This window comes from Dendrobates tinctorius, unplaced genomic scaffold (assembly GCF_039654945.1).
Source record: "Dendrobates tinctorius isolate UK_male_01 unplaced genomic scaffold, ASM3965494v1 ptg000046l, whole genome shotgun sequence".
In the NCBI taxonomy this organism is placed as follows: domain Eukaryota; kingdom Metazoa; phylum Chordata; class Amphibia; order Anura; family Dendrobatidae; genus Dendrobates; species Dendrobates tinctorius.
In genome coordinates this window covers 59,469,886-59,496,336 of record NW_027361714.1, presented here as the reverse complement: position 1 = coordinate 59,496,336, position 26,451 = coordinate 59,469,886, and the positions used below count along the sequence as shown (strand labels likewise).

Here is a 26,451-nt window from a genome sequence, read left to right as displayed (position 1 = left end):
AATATGTTACTGAATGTTAGATATATACCGTATATCACCATCCCAAAGCCTTTAAAGTAGACCACCCAGCTCTCCTCACGTGTGTGTATATATTAGTGTAGAGGCTCACACTCTTTGGTAGCCACTGAGCTTCACCAAGGTACAAGTTTCCATGTAAAACAGGTTCAAGTTTATTTTCTTGCATAAACTTTCGACATAATGTACGGTAGACAAAACATTCAATAAAAAAAGGAAAGACACCGTCCTTTCTCTGGGTAGGCACAATAAAGTATCACGGCCCCAGCCACAGAGCAGTACAGGCAACGCTCATCCTCAGGCACGGTCTGTTCAGCATTAGTGATCTGGCTATTCAGATACGGCTGAGATAGTCTCAGTTTGGTCACACAAGACAGCTATTGTCCATAGCCCCAGTGATACTTGCAGTTTGGCACAGGGCCTGGCTTGTCTCTCAATCTCCAACACAAGCCACTCAGCTTCCCCCAGCTGATGGACCAGTGAACACATGGCCTTGGTCTAGTCCTAGCTACCCATGCGCAAGTAATCAGAATCTGTGGTGCTAGGACCTCACCTATATAGCTATACATAGCTATACATAGTATACAGTAGGAAAAACGAAACACAAGCAGTCCAGAACTAACAAGCACACCAACATATACAAGTGCAGAAATAATTAGTACATACTTTATTATGTAAAAAAAAGAAACCTCAACGCTCCAAACATGAAATGCATTACTGGAAAAATTGTGTATATAGAAAAGCAGAACTAATATATGTATATTCATTTAGCTTTTCTAAATGCACAATTTTTCTAGTAATGCATTTCATGTTTGGAGCGTTGAGGGTTTTTTTACATAACAAAATTTATACCAATTATTTATCCACTTGTATATGTTGGTGTGCTTGTCCGTTCTGGACTGTTTGCGTTTATTTTTTTTTATACATATAAATAGACACCAAATGTGTTATTTCATGGACCATACACGTATTTACTAAGACAGACACGTCAGGAGAGCTGTGCTCTTTGAGAATCTTTGGTTTTGCAAGGCTAAGACTCCTAATCAAGCAGGAAGAATGTACAGGCGAGGAGGAGGAGGAAAGCAGACCACCTGATCCCTGCGAGACCAGGGAGCCGATGTAGACATGTAATCCTGTATGGCTGTACACTAGGGATCTCATTAGAAGAGCCTGTTCTACGCGATTCAGTCTCCCCAATGCCAGTCTGATGAGCATCTGAGACCCGTGGGTGGTTACGTGACATTTCATGGAAACCTCAAAGCCGCGCGCATTCACCTGGAACAAGTTTCTTGTTAAAGGGTTAAGGAAGCATATAGAAATCATACAACAGCATCGGCAAATTGTACATTTCAGGAGTCTAACATAACAGACAACTTCAAAATCATCTCCCTCAATGGATTACAATCATTGTGGCACACTTTGCTGAAACGTTTGATTTTTGATGCAAATAAAACCCTCGGAGCTTCAGCAGCAATGTTATCATTCATGAGAGGTGACCCAGGACCACAACCTTATACATACATGACGGAGATCACGAGGACATGACTACTGAGCCTGGTCTTTTTTCGAAGCTTGTTGGCTTGAGAAATCCTCCTGTTTGTGTATAGCTAGAAAAGAATGTGGGATTTTATAGGACAAAACAGCCAATTCTCCTGCCATGAAAAGCAATCACGTGGGTACAAAGTGTTCTACGTCGTGAGGACACTTCCCAACAATTGCTCGCCTCAGTGATAAAAGGCATCATTGTGATGTAGTTGTTATATGTCTGTGAGCACTAAGACAAAACGAGACTTTCCACTGCAGAGACAGTCCGTGAGCGAGCAGCCCCTGCTTATTATCTGCCCGGCTGCATCCAGGGGATAAAATCCATATATTACACAGATCGCGCGACCTATTTTTCACATTCAGACATTTCAAATCGCTGTCAGCATCTGGTGTGGTCTATAAACACTGGAAAATATCTTGTGTAGAACAGAAAACATGTTGCAGAACTCCATAACACCACAATCCTGTCCTATAAGACTGCAAAAATAACCACAACAAACATTCAACTCCGATTAGAGCCACCCAGCTCTTCAAGGATCAGTCTTGGTCAGAGATGAGCAGATCCAGTCCAGCAGGACCTGGCAGCTAGATGGGAGACCGGCGAATCTCATGGCATCCACGCTGACATTTGAATAGCAAGAACTGGTACGTTGTCATCTACACATCACATCGTACAGATCATGTCAGCCCTGACAAAACAAATGTTGTGCCGTGGGCGCAGTAAGGTAAGAGATTCGCAGGTCTACCATCTATCTGCTGGGGGCCACAGACCTGGATACTGGACCAAAGGCCCATCACCTGTGAGTCGATCCACTCATCTCTACTCAAGGTGAAAAAAAATTGCCTCAAGCGTTGTAAAAATAACTACCCATGGTGCTTATGTGAATGAAGAATTAAAGGGAACCTGTCACCATTAAAATGCAGTGTAATCTGCAGGCACCATGTTCTGGAGCTGGAGGGGCACAGTAGATTCATCCATAGCTTTGTGAGAAAACATTCAGTATAACCTGAGTTTTAATAATTTGTCTGATTTTTCTAGGATTTTACATCCAGTGGGCGGTCCTATCAATAATTGACAGCTTTCTTTGTATAGGCGGTAAGTGTCAAACACTGATAGCACCACCCACTCGACCGAAAATCTTCGAAACAGCAGAGGTTTAGATGAGCAAAACACAGGTTATACTAAATCTTCTCTCACAAATCTATATCATAATCTCCTGAGCTCCCTCTGCTCTAGATTATGGGGCATGCAGATTGGACTGTGTTTTCATAGTGACAGGTTCCCTTTAAAATGTGTCCTTCAGCTGGGAGCAATAATGACCGACTTTCCCATACAGAGGAGCGCTCCTGTGTTCTCTATAAGAGAGCCTGATGCCAGACATTCTGGTGGTAGCTTATTTTTTTAAAAACTTAAAGAGCAACAGTCAGAAATCAGACACGCAGGATCCTTATCTATCAGACAATCATCATACAGTCGATATGGGCCGAAATTAATCTACGGTTGGGCTCAGATGAGCGCATGTCCCTCAAGTGAGAGAATCGGGCAGATTATGTTAAGGACACTCAGTTCAAACTCTGTCAGAGTCTGGGAAGATGGGAAGAGAGCCGAGTGTTAGCTTACTGTGATCAGATTATCTCTCATGAGAACACTGGAGTACAGGTCCAGAGAAGATGAAGAACTTACTTTCTCCATCTTCTCCATTGTCTGCGTCTGTGGCTGCCGGACTGCACTCAGATGACATCTGCCTGCACAAAGACTTGTAAGGGTTCGCGTGATCCGATTACTGGAACCCTAATACATAAGGTGGCCTAAATACATTGTTAGCATCTAAAAGACCACATATCTGTAAATGGTAACCTCATGTTCCCGTCATTGATTAAAGAGAGTTAAGTGAGATAAGGAAGAGTCACAACACTGGAAGAAAGTCACAACAATGGAGACAGCAGCTATTTGTTGGGTCAAAGAATTCAGAAAATGCACCATATATTTCTCCCAATGTCTGCAATGCTAAAGAGGAATACACTAAAGTGGCCACTTTCATAAGCGATCAACAGCATGCTTGGCTGATAGCTATTCCTCACCATCCCCACAGATATACATCATGGTGCAGATTTAAAACGTAATAGCTACCAAGGGTTAAACTACCGATAAGTTATTCAACCCCCTGCCTCTCCAGCACCACCACTAAAATGTCCCCTGCTAGTACTGCAGCAATCACATACCAGACTGCATTCCTGTGACCACTGCAGCCAATCACCGGTCTCAGCGGTCACACGTCAAACACAAACATTACCACTAATGTCAGCGATTGGCTACAGCAGTCAAGTGAATGACAGAGGAGACATCATCAGTGCAGGAACAGCCCGCAGCTCTATCCATTAGACCCTTCTATCACCATTCCCATTCATACAAGGGAAAGGGAGCCACGTTCTGGTGACTTGGTGGACAGCGGTCGGACCGCCGCCAATCTAGTAGCGATCACCTCTCCACTGCATGATAACTTATCACCAGCATCCATATAGGAGGCAGACATTGAGGTTACCACAAACAGCTGATGAAAAACAAGGCCAAGTACTGAATCTGTTTCTGGCATCTTACTTCATTTTAGAAGGTCTCCATTAACCGGCTAGCTTTGCATGTGGATCTAAATACAGACATAAAAACACGCTCATGGCGAGGTTAGATTACCCGTCTGCATTCATATAAATTAACAACATCAGATCACAACCAAATATATCTGCTGAATCAACAAGCAGCAGACTGTCGGAACCGGAGGGGACTTTGGGCGCTTGGCTCATGTGAATCTAGACTTCAACGGGATTTTGTATATTAGCGGACTTAATACTCAGAATTTCACTTAATGTCCTACTTTTAGAGCAACTTCCTTTAAAAACAGATCTTTTATAAAATTTCACAACACAAACTGAATATGTCATTAAATACCTCTCAGACCTGTTGAGGCTGGTGTACAGTCTTTTTTTTACAGCTACAACCTTCGTCCCTGCTACTGTTGATATCTCACACCCTTGAGTACACGACCTTCCGCTGGCAGTCTGGCTGGGTGGGCAGATGACAACTGGACTCATGAGTTGTCTCACTTTTTAGAAGGTGTCATAAAATGCTAATTCTAATATCAGGATTACAAAGCCAGACAGAAATGAATGTTTAAAGTAAGAACATCAGCACCATCAGGTCTAAGAGATGTATAAAATAATGTATGCAGTTTGTATAGTAAAATCTGGTGACAGATACTTTTAAAGAGCAAGGCAGCAAGTAGACACTCAGTGGCTGGCATCTATGATGGCTTGTACTCTGCCGAGCAATATAATGGAGACCCCGGCCGCGCAGCCACCGAGACCCCGGCCGCGCAGCCACCGAGACCCCGGCCGCGCAGCCACCGAGACCCCGGCCGCGCAGCCACCGAGACCCCGGCCGCGCAGCCACCGAGACCCCGGCCGCGCAGCCACCGAGACCCCGGCCGCGCAGCCACCGAGACCTGCTGTATTGATCCATGAATATCTGCTAAAAGTAACAGCCATAAAATTAAAAGTGAAAAAGGGTGTAGTGCTCTGTTGGGGTTAATGTGCTCATCTTTATGAGACGTAAACTGCATGAACATGACAGCAGATGTCCGGAGAAACAGGGATCACGTTTACAGATTTCAACGCACCACGTCGCTATGCCATGATCTATGTCCTCATGTGAGACGAGTCACTGCCAGACGTCTGCGAGCGTCTTATTCCCTCTCCTGTCACCAACAAAACACATGCAGGCTTGGCCAACCGTGTGTATGGGAACCTTGGCGGGAATGGCCTGTGACCAGAGGAGATCACCAACCATCCATGTATGAGCAAACAGTGATGTACGCCGAGACTGTAGTTTAGGGTTGCCAATTGCTCTAAAACTTGCCAGTGTACTCAGAGTAATGTCGTAGTGCCATGTACAGGATAGTATAGCAAGTAAAGGCAAAGCTAAGTGACAACCAGCAAGGACGGCATGTTCATGTAAAGGCTGTAGAAGAGGAAAAAGAGACCAGCGCACATAGGATGATACGGCAGAGGGTGGGCTCCCCTGACCCGGCTGTGTATTGTGTGCCCCTAGTGTACACAGCTGCTGCACTTATGCCGGGGGATACAACAAAATCTTCATCTGCATATATACGGAGGAGCCAAAGGAGATGGACACTTCTGGTTGGCTGCACGGCTGCTGGAGAAGTAGTTTCTCAGCGCGGTGATTGTATTTAATAGCGGCTATTTCCTGTTTCAAGTTCGTACTAAACGCTTTGTAAAAAATTACACCCGTGTGTAGCGTATATTTGAAAAAGAATTTGGTACGAACTCAAAACGCATAATAAAATGACTATTGGATACTAAGAGCAGCGCCGTCTCCCAGAAACGCCCATCTCCTTTTACTCCTCGCTTGGAGGTTGCCATACAGAAATACTAAAGCAGGGTGGGCAATTCATTCTTCTGAGGAGCCACCTGTGAGACTGATAACTGTGGGGAGGGCTGAGAAAACTGGCTGAAATTAATTCTGATAATATTATTTTAGCTTAAATGTATCACTGCCTATTGAGCAGAATGAAGTATGCTGATCAGCTGCTACTGCTAATATACGCTCCCTGACAAGTTATGCCGCTTCTCCAGGTTACGTAAAGAAGAGCTTATAACTTGACGTTACATTCATCCATTGGTTGTAGAAATTATTCTTTTGAAAGCTGAAACCCTCCGAAATGTGGTTTAGGGTTAAGAAAATAAATTGCCATCAATGCAGAAATATTGATCATTTAACATGGATAAGCGACATAAGTTCCGTCAGGGAGTGTACGGTATATGACAATAGGGCTTATTGAACCATGTAGTCATAGTAACAGCTAAACAACACCAAAGAATGCACTGCTGTTCATAACTCATATGCTCTAGCTACTCAGCTCCTGTACCGCCACAGCCCACCTCCACACAGTACAATGAGCCCACAGCCCACCCCTGCTGTGAATATCACAGCTGACACCCGGCACAATGTGTCAGGGGCAGTCACGGACCGCCCCCAACACGTTAACCCCTTGCACACCGCGATCAAACACGATCGCGGTCTATCGGGGGTTAAAGGGAAGTATCGGCAGGGAGGGGGCTCCCTCCATGCTTCCCTGAGCCCCCCACGGCAGCACAATGTGCAGCGCTGCTGCGGGGGTCTCTTTCCCTACAGGGCCCCGGATCCAAGAAGGCGACGTGGACCTTCGGGGGCCTGCAGGGAGCTGACTTCCTCAGTGCCTGCAAAGCGCAGGCATGAGGAAGTGTGCGTCTATGCCTGTGACAGATCGCTGATCTGTGATGTGACAGATCAGCGATCTGTCACAGGACAGTGATGTCCCCCCTGGGACAACCTAATAAAGTTGAAAAAAAAAAAAAGTGTAAAAATAATTTTAAATCGCTAAATAAATTAGAAAAAAAAATATATATATAAATTCATTTTTTGGAAATAAAAAAAAAACAAAACACAACAATAAAAGTACACATATTAGGATCGCCGCGTCCGTAACGACATGCCCTATAAAACTGTCCCATTAGTTAACCCCTTTAGCGAACCCCTTAAAGATTAAAAATAAAAAACGAAGCAAAAAATAATGATTTATTATCATACCGCCGAACAAAAAGTGCAATAACGCGCGATCAAAAAGACGCATATAAATATCCATGGTACCGCTGAAAACGTCATCTTGTCCTGCAAAAAACGAGCTGCTACGCAGCGTCATCAGCGAAAAAATAAAAAAGTTATAACTCGCAGAATAAAGCGATGCAAAAATTATTATTTTTTATAAAATAGTTTTCATTGCATAAAACCGACAAAATATAAAAAAACGACATAAATGAGGTATCGCTGTAACTGTACCGACCCGAAGAATAAAACCGCTTTATCAATTTTACCGCACGCGGAACGGTGTTAACGCACCCCCCAAAAGAAATTCATGAAACGCTGGTTTTTGCTCATTCTGCATCCCAAAAATCGGAATAAAAAGCGATCAAAAAATGTCACGTGCCTGAAAATGGTACCAATAAAAACGTCAACTCGTCCCGCAAAAAATAAGACCTCACATGACTCAGTGGGTCAAAATACGGAAAAATTATAGCTCTCAATATGTGGTGATGCAGAAACTATTTTTACAATAAAAAGCGTCTTTTAGCGTGTGACAGCTGCCAAACATAAAAACCGCCATAAATAGTAAATCAAACCCCCCGTTATCACCCCCTTAGTTAGCGAAAAATAATAAAATAAAAAAAATGTATTTATTTCCATTTTCCCATTAGGGTTAGGGTCAGGGCTAGGGTTAGGGCTGAGATTAGGGTTAGGGGTGTGTTGGGGTTAGGGTTGGAGTTAGAATTGGGGGTTTCCACTGTTTGGGCACATCAGGTGCTCTCCAAATGCAACATGGCGTCTGATCTCAATTCCAGCCAATTCTGAGTTGAAAAAGTCAAATCGTGCTCCTTCCCTTCCAAGCTCTGCCATGCGCCCAAACAGTGTTTTACCCCCACATATAGGGTATCAGCCTGTGAAGATCTTGAGTTGTGGGTGTTAGTAATCACCTAGGCAGGTTAACGATGCAACAAGTTTTATTTGTATCCATACAAGCATTTCAGTAAGTCCAGGTAGATGACCCCAATGTAATGCCCCCAGTCCATGGGATCAGCAACAAGTCAGTAAAAATAGACCATGGGATAATTCCTAGGGGAATATAGATCTCATGACCGAAGCCCGAGAAAACTTAGTTCCAAGTTCGATAGTCCATTCATGGGTTCCAGGAGTGGCCTTAACTCTGCTCCTTTCGCTTCAGATCCCCAGACACAAATGCACTCCACCATCAAGTCTCTCAACTCTACTCCCAACCCCCTAACTAAATCCAACATTCCAACCCCCTTCACCAATGTACATTGCATTCACAGCCAGTGAAGTCTCCGGCCAGTCTGGAGTGGTGTGAACCCAAGTGGCCCCCCTGCCGAGAGAAAGAAAGGCACATATTCCCCCACCAGATAAGGTCATTGCATGTAAATACAACATAAATTGAGGTAACTAGTCATCTGTGCTGGGAAAGTATTTCAGTTCCTCACACAGCCTACTCAGGACAAATTGCAAAACAACTTTTGGGGTCCAATTTCTCCTGTTACCCTTAGGAAAATAAAAAATTGGGGGAAAAAATATCATTTTTGTGGAAAAAAATATGATTTTTTTATTTTCACGCCCGGGCGTTATAAACTTCTGTGAATCACTTGGGGGTTCAAAGTGCTCACCACACATCTAGATAAGTTCCGTGGGGGGGTCTAGTTTCCAAAATGTGGTCACTTGTGGGGAGTTTCAATAGTTTAGGTACATCAGGGGCTCTCCAAACGAACATGACACCCGCAGACCATTCCATCAAAGTCTGCATTCCAAAACTTCACTACTTCCCTTCAGAGCCCAGACGTGTGCCCATACAGTAGTTTTCTCCCACATATGGGGTATCAGCGTACTCAGGACAAATTGGACAACAACTTTTGGGGTCCAATTTCTCCTGGTACCATTGGGAAAATAAAAAAATTGGTGACTAAAAGATCATGTTTGTGGAAAAAATATGATTTTTTTATGTTCACGCCCCGGCATTATAAACTTCTGTGAAGCACTGGGGGGTTCAAAGTTCTCACCACACATCTAGATAAGTTCCTTGGGGGGTCTAGTTTCCAAAATGGTGTCATTTGTGGGGGGGTTTCCACTGTTTAGATACATCAGGGGTTTTCCAATCGCGACATGGTGTCCGATCTCAATTCCAGCCAAAAACGTCAAATGGCGCTGCTTCCCTTCCGAGCTCTGCCATGCGCCCAAATAGTGGTTTACCCCCACATGTGGGGTATCAGCATACTCAGGACAAATTGCACAATAACTTTTAGGGTCCTGTTACCCTTGGGAAAATAAAAATTGGGGGTGAAAAGATAATTTTTTTTGGAAAAAATATGATTTTTTAATTGTACCGCTGTACGTTATAAACTTCTGTGAAGCCCTTGTGGGTTAAAAGTTCTCACCACATATCTAGATAAGTTCCTTGGGGGGTCTAGTTTCCAAAATGGGGTCACTTGTGGGGGGTTTCCACTGTTTAGGTACATCAGGGGCTCTCCAAACGTGGCGTCCGATCTGAATTCCAGCCAATTTTGCATTGAAAAAGTCAAACGGCGCTCCTTCCCTTCTGAGCTCTGCCATGTGCCGAAACAGTGGTTCCCCCCACATATCAGGTATCAGCTTACTCAGGACAAATTGCACAATAACTTTTGCAGTCCAATTTCTCCTGTTACCCTTGGTAAAATAAAAAAAATTGAACCTGAAGTATTTTTTTTTGTGAAAAAAAGTTAAATGTTCATTTTTTTTTTTTTTTTTAAATATTCAAAAAATTCCTGTGACGCACCTAAAGGGTTAATAAACTTCTTGAATGTGGTTTTGAGCACCTTAAGGGGTGCAGTTTTTAGAATGGTGTCACTTTTGGGTATTTTCTATCATATAGACCCCGCAAAGTGGCTTCAAATGTGATGTGGTCCGTAAAAATAAAATGGTGTTGCAAAAATGAGAAATCGCTGGTCAATTTTTAACCCTTATAACTTCCTAACAAAAAAAAAATTTTGCTTCCAAAATTGTGCTGATGTAAAGTAAACATGTGGGAAATGTTACTTATCAAGTTTTTTGTGTGCCGTATCTCTGTGATTTAAGGGCATAAAAATTCAAAGTTGGAAAATTGCGAAATTTTAAAAATTTTCGCCAAATTTCCATTTTTTTTCACAAATAAACGCAAGTTATTTGAATGAAATTTTACCACTAACATGAAGTACAATATGTCATGAGAAATCAATGTCAGAATCACAGGGATCCATGGAAGCGTCCCAGAGTTATTACCTCAAAAAGGGACAGTGGTCAGAATTGTAAAAATTGGCCCGGGAGTTAACGTGCAAACCACCCTTGGTAGTGAAGGGGTTAACAAAAATCTTACAAACATTTGACAGAGGAGACAGAATATAACAGTTCAGAGTTTTCCATACACCTGAGTTTTATTTCTTCAAGGAAAATGCTTTTTTACAAGGAGTTAATTGTGTTTTTAACCTAATTAGGAGCGAGTGGTTTAAAGGGGGTTTTACACTAAGCAATATCGCTAGCAATATCGCTAAAACGTCACCGGTTTTGTGACGTTATAGCGATATTGCTAGTGATATCGCTATGTGTGATACTTACCAGCGACCGGCTCCCCCGCTGTCCATCGCTGATCGCGCGAGAATGTCCGGCTCCATTTCTCGTCGGGCGCTTCCTGCTGAGACTTCCTGCTGTGACGTCCAGCGACGCTGGAGGCAGGCGGGAGGACGCAGGATCGCTGTGTGTGAATGGTAAGTATCGTGCGCTGCGTCGCTGCTGCATCGCTGTGAGATCTTTCTGTATGAAAGCTCACTAGCGATCATTTAGCGATGCACCAGCGATCCTGACCGGGTCGGATCGCTGGTTGGATCGCTGGTGCATCGCTAAATGTAAAAGGGCCTTAACACAAGACGGCAGTGTTCTTGACTCGGGGAGGCCGGCAGTATATAATGGCACCATTATGGCACTTTGGTACTTGTGTTCGAGAATAAGCACGATTTGTTACATCAGAGGAACCTGGACGGCGTCATTATTTTCCCTTATGGACGGTAGCCTCGGTCACACGCTATTTGTGTGGGTGATAAATGAGATGCAGGCGGTAGGCCGAGGCTGGAGCGCCAGGGATTAGCACTGTGAACCCATAACACGACCTTGCACAGCTCTTTTTCTAAATTGATGCTAAAAACAACTAAAAGGCCATGAAAGAGCCAAGAAGTTAATATTCCAGTAAGGACACTCCGGTCAGTGCAGAAAGACAGGGCAAGCTGGCAGAGAGAGCGCAGAGTATATTAGGGAGGGATGGGGGGACTCCCCGGGCTGTGACGGCACGTCCCGCATACACTACAGCGGTGCTAACAATGGGGGCCAAACTCCGCTGCTCCTTACTCCAGGACATGCTCTGAGCTAGGCACCGTACACCTCATTATGTCTGCATCCAAAAGAGGGCACCTACAGAGGTGCATCTGGGCTTATGTCCGGATCCCCTGCAACACTGGAATCGGACGACTGCCCCAACAGGTCCACTTACTGTAATGGTGCAGAAGGAGACCACGTGGGCTCTGTTGTGAATCATTTTTGGGTGCATACGCCCAAAAAGGTTCACTACCAGTGTGAGACATATAGATCAGGAGAGCAGACTGTCGGTCATTACATGCCTCACTCTGGAATGAATCCTTTCATTCATACTAAGCTCTTGAAGCAGATGCTTGCCGAGACCTATGCCTGACACAAAGATCTGAACAGCTCATTTACATTCAAAGTAAAAGGTGGATTTCTCTGGAATAAGACATCAGATTGCAGATACCAAGGTGCCATCTTATTCAGCTTCCAATGACCTACATGCCCACATAGACGGCTTAGGAGGGGATGATCCTACTGACAGATTCCCTTTAACAATGGATCATTCCAAAATACCTACTGTAACACAGACAACACATATACGGTACCTTCTATTAGACTCATACCTGCAGTATATAAGCTGTGAAATTGGCATCACACCATGGAGGGTTTATAATGGTTTCAAGCACAGATCTATTAAGAGCCTGCAGGAGTAATGCCCCATGTTGGGTGCGGGCGGCTCGTATGTGCGTTTCTATACGTTCCCCACAAGTGCAGTAAGGCTAATGAGAAACATCCCAGTAACAGGGCTGCACTGTCTGGGCCTGCGACACAGCCCCCCCCCGCCCGCCATCCCAGCCCCCACTCCATGCCCACTTCCTCTAGTCAAACACATGCAGACCTGTAGTAATAAGACCGCACCAAGTACCAGATGTAACACTGGATGAGTTTCCTTACAGGCGAACTTCGTTGTCAGCGACCTCTCTTCGACCATGTTCACATGAAGCAGTTTTTAAGCTGCTTTTACCTTATCGGCAAAAGCTATGAGATCTTAGAAACCTCATACACCCATTGATTTTTTTCTCCTGACTGCATCTTGCAATGTTTTTTGCAGCGTTTTGCCGCCTTTATAAAGTAATGCAAAACGCTACATTTTGGGGGATTATTAACACGTACTGTCGACAAATTAGGCCTGTACAAACAGAACGCAGCTAAATCGGAGTTTTGAAAGCAGCATTTTTTACTATCAAGAGAGCAGACTACGGGGAAAAAAAACACTAGGTGTGAACATGGCCATACTCACTAGCACAGTTCCATGACTTATGGACTGATACAGTGTCTGGGTCCTATAGGGAGGCTGTGGAACAAGACTTGCACCATATTCACAAGGGTTATTGGCCAAAAGGCCCAAGTTCTAGCTGAATTTAACCCTTTCCTTTGCAATGTGGAGCCGCATTATGGTGCTGCATTTCCCATAGTCGCAGATCTAGCAGATAGTCCTTGAGATCCACCCCCAAACTATCACACGCTTCAAGTTCAGATTTCACTATCTCACCAATGTCAGGAAAAGTCACCATGACCGACAACAAGCTCCATCAAAATCAGCACACGCCAATGAACGAGAGAGAACAATGAGCCGTTAGCCGGCATTAACTCCACAACTGCTGGCAGCACACAAAGCGGCCTGTGATCCTGCCAATCACTCAATTAGGGCTAAATAGGATTGTAGGGTGAAGGCCACCAACAGATCAAGGCAGGCACCTGCATCACAATTGTCAGCGACCATCCAAGCAGAGCCGGCATGTAAACAAGAAGGTCACAGACGGGAGATCTGCCCTGGACCAAACATAGTACAGGGCAGTGGTTCCCAAACTCCAGTCCTCACGGCCCCCCAACAGGTCATGTTTTCAGGATTTCCTTAGTATTTCACAGGTGATGGAAGTATCATCAAGGCATCAGGAAATCCTGAACACATGACCTGTTGGGGTCCGCAAGGACTGGAGTTTGGGAACCAGTGGTATAGGGTCTAGACATCTACATCACAGCCATGCCCTACTGGTTATGATCTATAGGATTAATTAGCACCGACTGATACAGGACAACTTCCTGTCAATCAGTACCGTACATACTGACAGCTCCTATCATCGGAAACTGTCGGATCCATCATTATTGCTACGTCTGAGAACGGTCACTGATAATAGGGTTCTCTCCACTTACATAAATCATTACCAGATCATCAAAAGCGCTGCAGCTCTCTGATGTACGTTGTGTACTACCATGATCAAGACCTCTGCTTGTGGTCAGAGAGTGGAAACATCATTTCCATCCAGCGATGAACCGTGTCCATGTGATACAGGTGCCTGCCATGTCACCCAATAATTGGATTTGAACCCTTTATGTTATCTCCTCCACAGGCTCCAAGACCCTCAGAGTAAGGAGACCGGCGTCAGCCAGAGAGGTCAGCACAGTTTGTATTGTCTTGATGTGTAGCCCAAAAAAAACACTGACAGCAAGAAGAGATGTTGGGAATGGTGAGGAACAGAAAAGCTACAGAAGAGAAGCATAACAGTCATGCAAAAGGGAATGGAAAAATTAAAGAATTTCATAAAATGTAATAAACAATAAATTTAAGGCAATCAAACATTATTGACCCTGAATGATCCTCCCGTCCAGGTTTTTGGACACACTTCTAGGAGTTGATGAAGTTCTCAAGAAGGAATGTTAATAGCAGGACAGTCCTTTGTTGGCCAACATGACTCCCTCACTTCCTGTCCATGAGTCATGGAGAAATCAACATTTAGCAATCAGGGGACAGATCTACTGATGGGCACAACTACTTCCTAATGTGAGGACCCTCCTAGTGACACCAGAAGTCTCCTCTACAAGACAAGCAGCGAAAACCCTGGAGACGACCCTCGTGCCCTCTGCAGGACAGAGAGCCGGCAGATAGAAAGTCTACTTGTGACAGGTCGGAGAGCTGAAATCACACCGTTCTGTAGGCAGCACCATCAGCACTGCTCTCCCCATAGGAGTTACGACACTAGGCACACCGTCACCTACAATATATACACGCATGTAATATGTACATAGCTCACCTGTGTATAAATATCTTTATATATGTACACAAACATAATATATAAATATATATAATTGGACAATGTCCACACACAATGGACTGTGGGAAGTAGTTGTCCTCCCAGTCCTGAGGACACATGTACACACACACACACGCAATGGACTGTGGGAAGTAGGTGTCCTCCCACTCCTGAGGACACATGTACACACACACACACACACAATGGACAGTGGGAAGTAGGTGTCCTCCCACTCCTGAGGACACGTGCACACACACAATGGACAGTCAGAAGTAGTTGTCCTCTGACTCCCGAGGACACATGTACACACACAATGGACAATCGGAAGTAGTTGTCCTCTGACTCCTGAGGACACATGTACACGCACACACACAATGGACTGAGGGAAGTAGTAGTCCTCCCAGTCCTGAGGACACATGTACACACACACACACACACACAATGGACTGTGGGAAGTAGTAGTCCTCCCAGTCCTGAGGACACATGTACACATACAATGGACTGTGGGTAGTAGTTGTCCTCCCAGGCCTGAGGACACATGTACACACACACACACACTACACACACAATGGACTGTGGGAAGTAGTTGTCCTCCCAGTCCTGAGGACACATGTACACACACACAATGGACAGTCGGAAGTAGTAGTCCTCCCAGTCCTGAGGACACATGTACACACACAATGGACAGTCGGAAGTAGTAGTCCTCCCAGTCCTGAGGACACATGCACACACACAATAGACTGTGGGAAGTAGTAGTCCTCCCAGTCCTGAGGACACATGTACACACACACACACACACAATGGACCGTGGGAAGTAGTAGTCCTCCCTGTCCTGAGGACACATGTACACACACAATGTACCGTGGATAGTAGTAGTCCTCCCATTCTTGAGGACACATGTACACAGACACAATGGACAGTCGGAAGTAGCTGTCCTTCCAGTCCTGAGGACACATGTACACACACACACACACAATGGACCGTGGGAAGTAGTAGTCCTCCCTGTCCTGAGGACACATGTACACACACAATGTACCGTGGATAGTAGTAGTCCTCCCATTCTTGAGGACACATGTACACAGACACAATGGACAGTCGGAAGTAGCTGTCCTCCCAGTCTTGAGGACACATGTACACACACACACAATGGACTGTGGGAAGTAGTAGTCCTCCCAGTCCTGAGGACACATGTGCACACACACAACGGACAGTGGGAAATAGTTGTCCTCCCAGTCCTGAGGACACGTGCACACACACAATGGACAGTGGGAAATAGTTGTCCTCCCAGTCCTGAGGACACATGCACACACACAATGGACAGTCGGAAGTAGTTGTCCTCCCAGTCCTGAGGACACATGTGCACACACACAATGGACAGTGGGAAATAGTTGTCCTCCCAGTCCTGAGGACACGTGTGCACACACACAATGGACAGTGGGAAATAGTTGTCCTCCCAGTCCTGAGGACACGTGCACACACACAATGGACAGTGGGAAATAGTTGTCCTCCCAGTCCTGAGGACACGTGCACACACACAATGGACAGTGGGAAATAGTTGTCCTCCCAGTCCTGAGGACACATGCACACACACAATGGACAGTCGGAAATAGTTGTCCTCCCAGTCCTGAGGGCACATGTACACACACACAATGGACTGTGGGAAGTAGTAGTCCTCCCAGTCCTGAGGACACATGTACACACAACAATGGACCGTGGGAAGTAGTAGTCCTCCCAGTCCTGAGGACACATGTACACACACAATGGACAGTGGGAAGTAGTAGTCCTCCCAGTCTTGAGGACACATGTACACACACAATGGACAGTGGGAAGTAGTAGTCCTCCCAGTCCTGAGGACACATGTGCACTCACACAATGGACAGTGGGAAGTAGTAGTCCTCCCAGTCTTGAGGGCACATGTACACACAAACACACAATGGACAGTGGGAAATAGTTGTCCTCCCAGTCCTGAGGACACATGCACACACACAATGGACAGTCGGAAATAGTTGTCCTCCCAGTCCTGAGGGCACATGTACACACACACAATGGACAGTGGGAAGTAGTAGTCCTCCCAGTCTTGAGGACACATGTACACACACAATGGACAGTGGGAAGTAGTAGTCCTCCCAGTCCTGAGGACACATGTGCACTCACACAATGGACAGTGGGAAGTAGTAGTCCTCCCAGTCTTGAGGGCACATGTACACACAAACACACAATGGACAGTGGGAAATAGTTGTCCTCCCAGTCCTGAGGACACATGCACACACACAATGGACAGTCGGTAATAGTTGTCCTCCCAGTCCTGAGGGCACATGTACACACACACAATGGACAGTGGGAAGTAGTAGTCCTCCCAGTCTTGAGGACACATGTACACACACAATGGACAGTGGGAAGTAGTAGTCCTCCCAGTCCTGAGGACACATGTGCACTCACACAATGGACAGTGGGAAGTAGTAGTCCTCCCAGTCTTGAGGGCACATGTACACACAAACACACAATGGACAGTGGGAAATAGTTGTCCTCCCAGTCCTGAGGACACATGCACACACACAATGGACAGTCTGAAGTAGCTGTCCTCCCAGTCCTGAGGACACATGTGCACACACACAACGGACAGTGGGAAATAGCTGTCCTCCCAGTCCTGAGGACACATGTGCACACACACAACGGACAGTGGGAAATAGCTGTCCTCCCAGTCCTGAGGACACATGTGCACACACACAACGGACAGTGGGAAATAGCTGTCCTCCCAGTCCTGAGGACACATGTGCACACACACAACGGACAGTGGGAAATAGTTGTCCTCCCAGTCCTGAGGACACATGTGCACACACACAATGGACAGTGGGAAGTAGTAGTCCTCCCAGTCCTGAGGACACATGTGCACACACACAACGGACAGTGGGAAATAGTTGTCCTCCCAGTCCTGAGGACACATGTGCACACACACAACGGACAGTGGGAAATAGCTGTCCTCCCAGTCCTGAGGACACATGTGCACACACACAACGGACAGTGGGAAATAGTTGTCCTCCCAGTCCTGAGGACACATGTGCACACACACAACGGACAGTGGGAAATAGTTGTCCTCCCAGTCCTGAGGACACATGTGCACACACACAATGGACAGTGGGAAGTAGTAGTCCTCCCAGTCCTGAGGACACATGTGCACACACACAACGGACAGTGGGAAATAGCTGTCCTCCCAGTCCTGAGGACACATGTGCACACACACAACAGACAGTGGGAAATAGCTGTCCTCCCAGTCCTGAGGACACATGTGCACACACACAACGGACAGTGGGAAATAGTTGTCCTCCCAGTCCTGAGGACACATGTGCACACACACAATGGACAGTGGGAAGTAGTAGTCCTCCCAGTCCTGAGGACACATGTGCACACACACAATGGACAGTGGGAAGTAGTAGTCCTCCCAGTCCTGAGGACACATGTGCACACACACAACGGACAGTGGGAAATAGCTGTCCTCCCAGTCCTGAGGACACATGTGCACACACACAACGGACAGTGGGAAATAGTTGTCCTCCCAGTCCTGAGGACACATGTGCACACACACAATGGACAGTGGGAAGTAGTAGTCCTCCCAGTCCTGAGGACACATGTGCACACACACAACGGACAGTGGGAAATAGTTGTCCTCCCAGTCCTGAGGACACATGTGCACACACACAACGGACAGTGGGAAATAGCTGTCCTCCCAGTCCTGAGGACACATGTGCACACACACAACGGACAGTGGGAAATAGTTGTCCTCCCAGTCCTGAGGACACATGTGCACACACACAACGGACAGTGGGAAATAGTTGTCCTCCCAGTCCTGAGGACACATGTGCACACACACAATGGACAGTGGGAAGTAGTAGTCCTCCCAGTCCTGAGGACACATGTGCACACACAATGGACTGTGGGAAGTAGTAGTCCTCCCAGTCCTGAGGACACATGCACACACACAACGGACAGTCGGAAGTAGTAGTCCTCCCAGTCCTGAGGACACATGCACACACACAACGGACAGTCGGAAGTAGTAGTCCTCCCAGTCCTGAGGACACATGCACACACACAACGGACAGTCGGAAGTAGTTGTCCTCCCAGTCCTGAGGACACATGCACACACACAACGGACAGTGGGAAATAGCTGTCCTCCCAGTCCTGAGGACACATGCACACACACAACGGACAGTGGGAAATAGCTGTCCTCCCAGTCCTGAGGACACATGCACACACACAATGGACAGTGGGAAGTAGTAGTCCTCCCAGTCCTGAGGACACATGCACACACACAATGGACAGTCGGAAGTAGTAGTCCTCCCAGTCCTGAGGACACATGCACACACACAATGGACAGTCGGAAGTAGTAGTCCTCCCAGTCCTGAGGACACATGCACACACAATGGACAGTCGGAAGTAGTAGTCCTCCCAGTCCTGAGGACACATGCACACACAATGGACAGTCGGAAGTAGTAGTCCTCCCAGTCCTGAGGACACATGTACACACACAATGGACAGTGGGAAGTAGTAGTCCTCCCAGTCCTGAGGACACATGCACACACACACACACAATGGACAGTCGGAAGTAGTAGTCCTCCCAGTCCTGAGGACACATGTACACACACAATGGACAGTGGGAAGTAGTAGTCCTCCCAGTCCTGAGGACACATGTACACACACACACACAATGGACAGTCGGAAGTAGTAGTCCTCCCAGTCCTGAGGACACATGTACACACACAATGGACAGTGGGAAGTAGTAGTCCTCCCAGTCCTGAGGACACATGTACACACACACACACAATGGACAGTCGGAAGTAGTAGTCCTCCCAGTCCTGAGGACACATGCACACACACAATGGACAGTCGGAAGTAGTAGTCCTCCCAGTCCTGAGGACACATGCACACACAATGGACAGTCGGAAGTAGTAGTCCTCCCAGTCCTGAGGACACATGCACACACAATGGACAGTCGGAAGTAGTAGTCCTCCCAGTCCTGAGGACACATGCACACACAATGGACAGTCGGAAGTAGTAGTCCTCCCAGTCCTGAGGACACATGCACACACACACACACAATGGACAGTCGGAAGTAGTAGTCCTCCCAGTCCTGAGGACACATGTACACACACAATGGACAGTGGGAAGTAGTAGTCCTCCCAGTCCTGAGGACACATGTACACACACAATGGACAGTGGGAAGTAGTAGTCCTCCCAGTCCTGAGGACACATGTACACACACACACACAATGGACAGTCGGAAGTAGTAGTCCTCCCAGTCCTGAGGACACATGCACACACACAATGGACAGTCGGAAGTAGTAGTCCTCCCAGTCCTGAGGACACATGCACACACAATGGACAGTCGGAAGTAGTAGTCCTCCCAGTCCTGAGGACACATGCACACACAATGGACAGTCGGAAGTAGTAGTCCTCCCAGTCCTGAGGACACATGCACACACAATGGACAGTCGGAAGTAGTAGTCCTCCCAGTCCTGAGGACACATGTACACACACACACACAATGGACAGTCGGAAGTAGTAGTCCTCCCAGTCCTGAGGACACATGTACACACACAATGGACAGTGGGAAGTAGTAGTCCTCCCAGTCCTGAGGTCACATGTACACACACACACACAATGGACAGTCGGAAGTAGTAGTCCTCCCAGTCCTGAGGACACATGCACACACACAATGGACAGTCGGAAGTAGTAGTCCTCCCAGTCCTGAGGACACATGCACACACAATGGACAGTCGGAAGTAGTAGTCCTCCCAGTCCTGAGGACACATGCACACACAATGGACAGTCGGAAGTAGTAGTCCTCCCAGTCCTGAGGACACATGTACACACACAATGGACAGTGGGAAGTAGTAGTCCTCCCAGTCCTGAGGACACATGCACACACACACACACAATGGACAGTCGGAAGTAGTAGTCCTCCCAGTCCTGAGGACACATGTACACACACAATGGACAGTGGGAAGTAGTAGTCCTCCCAGTCCTGAGGACACATGTACACACACACACACAATGGACAGTCGGAAGTAGTAGTCCTCCCAGTCCTGAGGACACATGTACACACACACACACAATGGACAGTCGGAAGTAGTTGTCCTCCCAGTCCTGAGGACACATGTACACACACACAATGGACAGTGGGAAGCAGTTGTTACATGGCACCGGGGTCTGCCGTACACCAGCACCCTGCCACGTCCAGGAGGGCGCCCAGCAGCGGCGATGTGTGAGATGTACAGCCCACGGGCGTTATATAACGGTCCCCTGTATAGCGGGGCGCAGTCCCGGGGGGTCGGGACATGTGGGGTCCTGGGGAGGGGGCACAGTCATTTCTTTGTCATGAGCACTTACCTGTGGTGAAACTGCTGAACCCAGAGCCGTAATCCGAGACCATCCTCCCCCACATACCTGCGGGGGGCGTCACAGCAGATCAGAGGGCAGCGGTTGCTAGTGATCGCACAGTCCAGATCCCAGATTGGAGCGGCCTGTGCAGCGCAGAGCGGGCAGATCACGGACCCCAATAGCGCGACACCCCCCGTTGTGCTCCAGGAGCGGACATGTCCTCTCACTTCAGGGCTGTGTGTGTAATCCGCCGGGGTCTCGGAGGGATCAGGGCCGGGATGCTGTGGAAGAGTCCAGTGTGGATTACGTGCACGGAGGGTGGGAGATCCGAGAAGACGATGAGGAGGAGGAGCGAGACTGGAAGCACAGGGTGCCTGACACCTCTAGAGCGCTGCAGCGCCTGCAGTCACCGCCAGGTGGCGCGTCGTGTCTCCAGGCTGCTAATCACAGTGTCACGTGGTCTGCCCCGAAATCACACACGACGTTGACGACAAAGGATTCCTCCCCAGCCTGGAGCGAGGTCGCCACCTGAGGGGTCCTGTCATCTGTTTTCTGTTATTAGCCTTTTTAGTAGAAGGATTTGTCTCCAGACTGGAATGAGGCCACACACTGAATGTTGTCTATCTGCTCTACAGCCAAAGTGGCTCAGAGACAAAAACAGTTGAACTTATTTCCATCTCCAAAATCCTATCCCAATATGTAGTAGGTCGCGCAGAGACGTAGCTAGGGATTTGGTTCATGGGGCAAAGCTTCTGAGTGGGCCCCCTAACCAGGTAACCCTGATTACAACTATGGTGGCGCACCCTAATAGTGGAGGAGAACCTCAGCAAATGACTGCGATATTACTGAAAATAATCTCTGTATATAAAACTGAATGTATGTGTGTGTGTATCACCAACCAATCACAAAGCATCTTTCATTTCACCAGAGCTGTTCAAAAGAAGCTGAGCTATGATTGGTTGCTATGAGCAACAGTTTTCCTTGCAACCAATCACTAAGCATCTCTCATTTCACCAGAGCTGGTTAAAATAAAAGTAGCTGAGCTGTGATTGGTTGCTATGAGCAAGTTTTCCCACTTGACAACACCTCATAGAATCGTAGAGTTGGAAGGGACCTCCTGGGCCATCTGGTCCAACCCCCTGCTCAAAGCAGGATTTGCTAAATCATCCTAGTCAGATGTCTGTCCAGCCTCTGTTTGAAGACATCCATTGAAGGAGAACTCACCACTTCTCGTGGCAGCTTGTTCCACTCATTGATCACTCTAACTGTCAAAAAGTTTTTTCTAATATCTAATCTGTGTCTCCTCCCATTCAGTTTCATCCCATTGCTTCTAGTCTTTCCTTGTGCAAATGAGAATAAAGATGATCCTTCTACAATGTGACAGCCCTTTAGATATTTGTAGACAGCTATTAAGTCTCCTCTCAGTCTTCTCTTTTGCAAACTAAACAATCCCAAATCCTGCAACCTTTCCTCATAAGACAGGGTTTGCAGACCGGTCACCATTCTGGTTGCTCTTTTCTGAACTTGCTCCAGTTTGTTGATGTCTTTTTTAAAATGTGGTGCCCAAAATTGGACACAATATTCCAGATGAGGTCTGACCAAAGAGGAGTAGAGGGCAATAATGACTTCACGTGATCTAGACTGTATGCTTCTGTTAATACATCCTAGAATTGCATTTGCTTTTTTTGCTGCTGCATCACACTGTTGACTCATATTCAGTTTGTGATCTATTAGTATACCCAAGTCTTTTTCACATGTGCTGTTGCTTAGGCCTATTCCTCCCATTCTGTATATGCTTTTTTCATTTTTATTGCCCAGATGTAGTACTTTGCATTTGTCCCTGTTAAAAACCATTCTGTTAGTTGCTGCCCAGTTCTCCAGTTTATTTATATCTTTTTGAATCCTCTCTCTCTCTTCTCTAGTATTAGCTATCCCTCCTAGCTTTGTGTCATCAGCTAATTTAATCAGTTTACCCTCAATTCCTTCATCTAAATCGTTGATAAAGATGTTGAACAATACAGGGCCCAGGACAGAGCCCTGTGGTACCCCACTTGAGACATTCTTCCAACTGGATGTGCAGCCATTTACGACCACTCTTTGGGTCCGATCACTAAGCCAGTTATGAATCCACCTAACAGTTGCCTTGTCCATTCCATACTTAGTCATTTTTTCAATAAGGATTGTATGAGATACTTTGTCAAATGCTTTGCTGAAGTCAAGATATACTATATCTACAGCATTTCCTTGATCCGCCCAATCAGTGATTCCGTCATAGAAGGAAATTAAGTTAGTCTGACATGACTTATTAGTTACAAACCCATGCTGACTCTGTTTAATCACTTCATTCTTATCCAGGTACTGACATACATGTTGTTTAATAATTTGTTCAAAGATCTTTCCTGGTATAGAAGTCAGACTCACCGGCCTATAGTTGCCTGGGTCCACCTTCTTCCCCTTTTTGAAGATAGGAACAACATTTGCTCTTCTCCAGTCTTCTGGGACTTCTCCTGTTCTCCAAGAATTTTCAAATATTATGGAGAGGGGTTCAAAAATTTCTTCTGCTATCTCCTTCAGTACTCTGGGGTGTAATTCATCTGGACCTGGAGACTTGAATTCATTTAGGTTAGCTAAGTGTTTCCTCACTATCTTTCTGTTTATAGATATCCTGGATTCTTCTATACCCTTAATAGGACAGTGAAGAACAGTTGATGTCACATTTCCTTTCTGAGAGAAAACAGATGCAAAATAGGAATTTAAAAGTTCGGCCTTCTCAACATCCTGTCTTACCATTTCATCATTTTCATCCTGTAAAAATCCTATAGCATCTTTGACTTTTCTTTTACTTTTGACATATCCCCAAAATCCTTTATTATTGCTTTTGACATCTCTTGCAAGCCTCAATTCATTGTCAGCTTTAGATAATCTGATTTGTGCCCTGCAGGTTCTACAGACAGCATTATATTCTTCTTTAGATATGCCTCCCTCTTTCCATTTTATAAACATTTTTTTCTTCCTTTTTAGCATGTGCTTAAGTTCTGTGTTCATCCATCCTGGCTTCCTTAAATGCTTCCTATTCTTCCCTCTTTTCGGAATTGTTAACAATTGTGCTTTGAGAATTTCATTTTTCAAGATTTCCCATCCTTCCTGGACATTTTTGTCTTTAAGGATATCCAGCCATTGGATCCCTCCAATTCTCTTTCTGAATCCCTTAAAATCTGCCTTTCTGAAATCTAACCTTGACGTCTGAGTCTTCACAGGTCTTCCTCCTCTAGTTATCCAAAATTCTAAAATAGCATGGTCGCTACCTCCTAGGGTCCCAGCCACTTTTACCTCCTCAACCATTTCCTCCCTGTTTATAAGGATTAGATCCAAGGTAGCAGTTCCCCTTGTTTTCTCCCGTACCTTTTGGAAGATAAAGTTGTCAGCAAGAGAGGATAAGAATTTCCTTGACCTGTTAGTTTTGCCTGAGAGAGATTCCCAACAAATGTCTGGATAGTTGAAATCTCCCATGACAACTATGTCATATTTTTGGGAGAACTTGGCCATTTGATGCATAAAGAGTTCATCCACCTCAGCAGACACTGACATGGTGGGAGAAATTTAGCATCTTCGGGAGCATAAGCTCTCAGCCATTGTCTGCCCCCCAGAAAGGAGCAGAGAGCACATGACAGAAATGAATCCCCCCCTTCCTGCCCATATCCCCATCACACATCCTCCATCCCATAGACACATCTTCCCTCTTAAAGTGATCATTGGTATGGAAGTCAGAGCAAATCCATCCAGGGCTTTGGTTTTGACCCCAGGCCTCTCTTAAATGGATCCCCGGTATTGAAGTTAGGACCGTTCCACTCAGCTCTGTGGTTCTGACCCCAGTTTCTCTTAAAGGGATAATTGGTATGGAATTTAGGTCAAATCCACTCTGCGCTTTGGTACTGACCCCAGGCCTTTCTTAAAGGGATCCCCGGTATAGAAGTGAGGGCAATTGCCTTCAAAAGCTCTGTTACTGACCCCAGGCTCTCTTAAAGGGATCTCCTCTATGGAAGTTAGGGCAAATCCCTCAGCGCTCTGCTTCAGACCCCATGGTTCTATTAAAGGGATCATTGGTATGCAAGTCAGGGCAAATCCACTCAGCGCTCTGGTTCTGTTCCCAGGCTCTCTTAAAGGGATCCCCGGTATGGAAGTTAGGGCAAATCCACTGGTTCTGTTCCCAGGCTCTCTTAAAGGGATCCCCGGTATGGAAGTTAGGGCAAATCCACTCAGCGCTCTGGTTCTGACCCAAGGCCCCTCTTAAAGGGATCTCCAGTATGGAAGTTATGGTAAATCCCTCAGCGCTCTGATTCTCACCCCAGGCTTCTATTAAAGGGATCATTGGTATGGAAGTCAGGGCAAATCCACTCAGCGCTCTGGTTCTGACACCAGGCCTCTCTTAAAGGGAACCCCGGTATGGAAGTTAGGACCGTTGCACTTAGCGCTCTGGTTCTGACGCCAGGCGCCTCTCTTAAAGGGATCCCCGGTATGGAAGTTAGGACTGTTCCACTAAGCACTCTGGTTCTGACACCAGGCCTCTCTTAAAGGGATCCCTGGTATGGAAGTTAGGGCAATTCGACTCAACGTTCTGGTTCTGACCCCAGGCGCTCTTAAAGGGATCCCCGGTATGAAAGTCAGGGCAATTGCGTTTAAATGCTTTGGTACTGACCCCAGGCTCTCTTAAAGGGATCTCCTGTATGGAAGTTAGGGCAAATCCCTCAGCGCTCTGATTCTGACCCCAGGGTTCTATTAAAGGGATCACTGGTATGCAAGTCAGGTCAGGGCAAATCCACTCAGCGCTCTGGTTCTGACCCAAGGCCCCTCTTAAAGGGATCCCCAGTATGGAAGTGAGGGCAAATCCACTCTGCGCTTTGGTACTGACTCCAGGCCTCTCTTAAAGGGATCTCCAGTATGGAAGTTAGGACCGTTCCACTTAGCGCTCTGGTTCTGGGATATGGGATGTGGGATATTTGGGGTAGTAGTCCGTGGCTCTGGCTGATGGGATGATGTGGGATATTAGTGGTAGTAGTCCAGTGGCTCCGGCTAATGGAATGATGTGGGATATTAGGGGTATTAGTCCGATGGCTCTGGCTGACGGGACGATGTGGGATATTAGGGGTTGTTGTCAGGTAGCTCTGGCTGACGGATGATGTGGGATATTATTGTGAATGTGGCTATATATAGATATAATCATTATAATTTGTTATAACTAACCATAGTTAGTTACTGTGCCCGGGCAACACCGGGCTCTTCAGCTAGTCTCTATATAAAGACCAACATGGATATTACCGCCATATGGTCAGTGGTAGATACCAGTCCTACGGAAGACATATAGCTCACGCTTAGCCCTGTCAGCCAAACACACAACCTCATCCGCTTTCTCCTTTTAACCAGAGCTTTTTTCCACCACCACTGCCG

At 46.4% G+C, this 26,451-nt stretch overlaps 1 protein-coding gene across 2 annotated transcripts in view; it reads right to left on the bottom strand.

Annotated features, from left to right (window-relative positions):
• CEP85L (centrosomal protein 85 like) overlaps positions 1-21,450 on the bottom strand; it is a 161,243-nt gene extending 139,793 nt beyond the window's left edge. Inside the window, exon 1 of one of the 2 annotated variants that reach the window (XM_073575933.1) lies at positions 21,016-21,450. In XM_073575933.1, the coding sequence (XP_073432034.1) occupies positions 21,016-21,070 (55 nt within the window). In that variant the 5' untranslated portion in view covers positions 21,071-21,450. The remainder of the gene's footprint in view (positions 1-21,015) is intronic. The other variant, XM_073575932.1, reaches the window with a different exon arrangement.
• Positions 21,451-26,451: the final 5,001 nt, after the last annotated feature.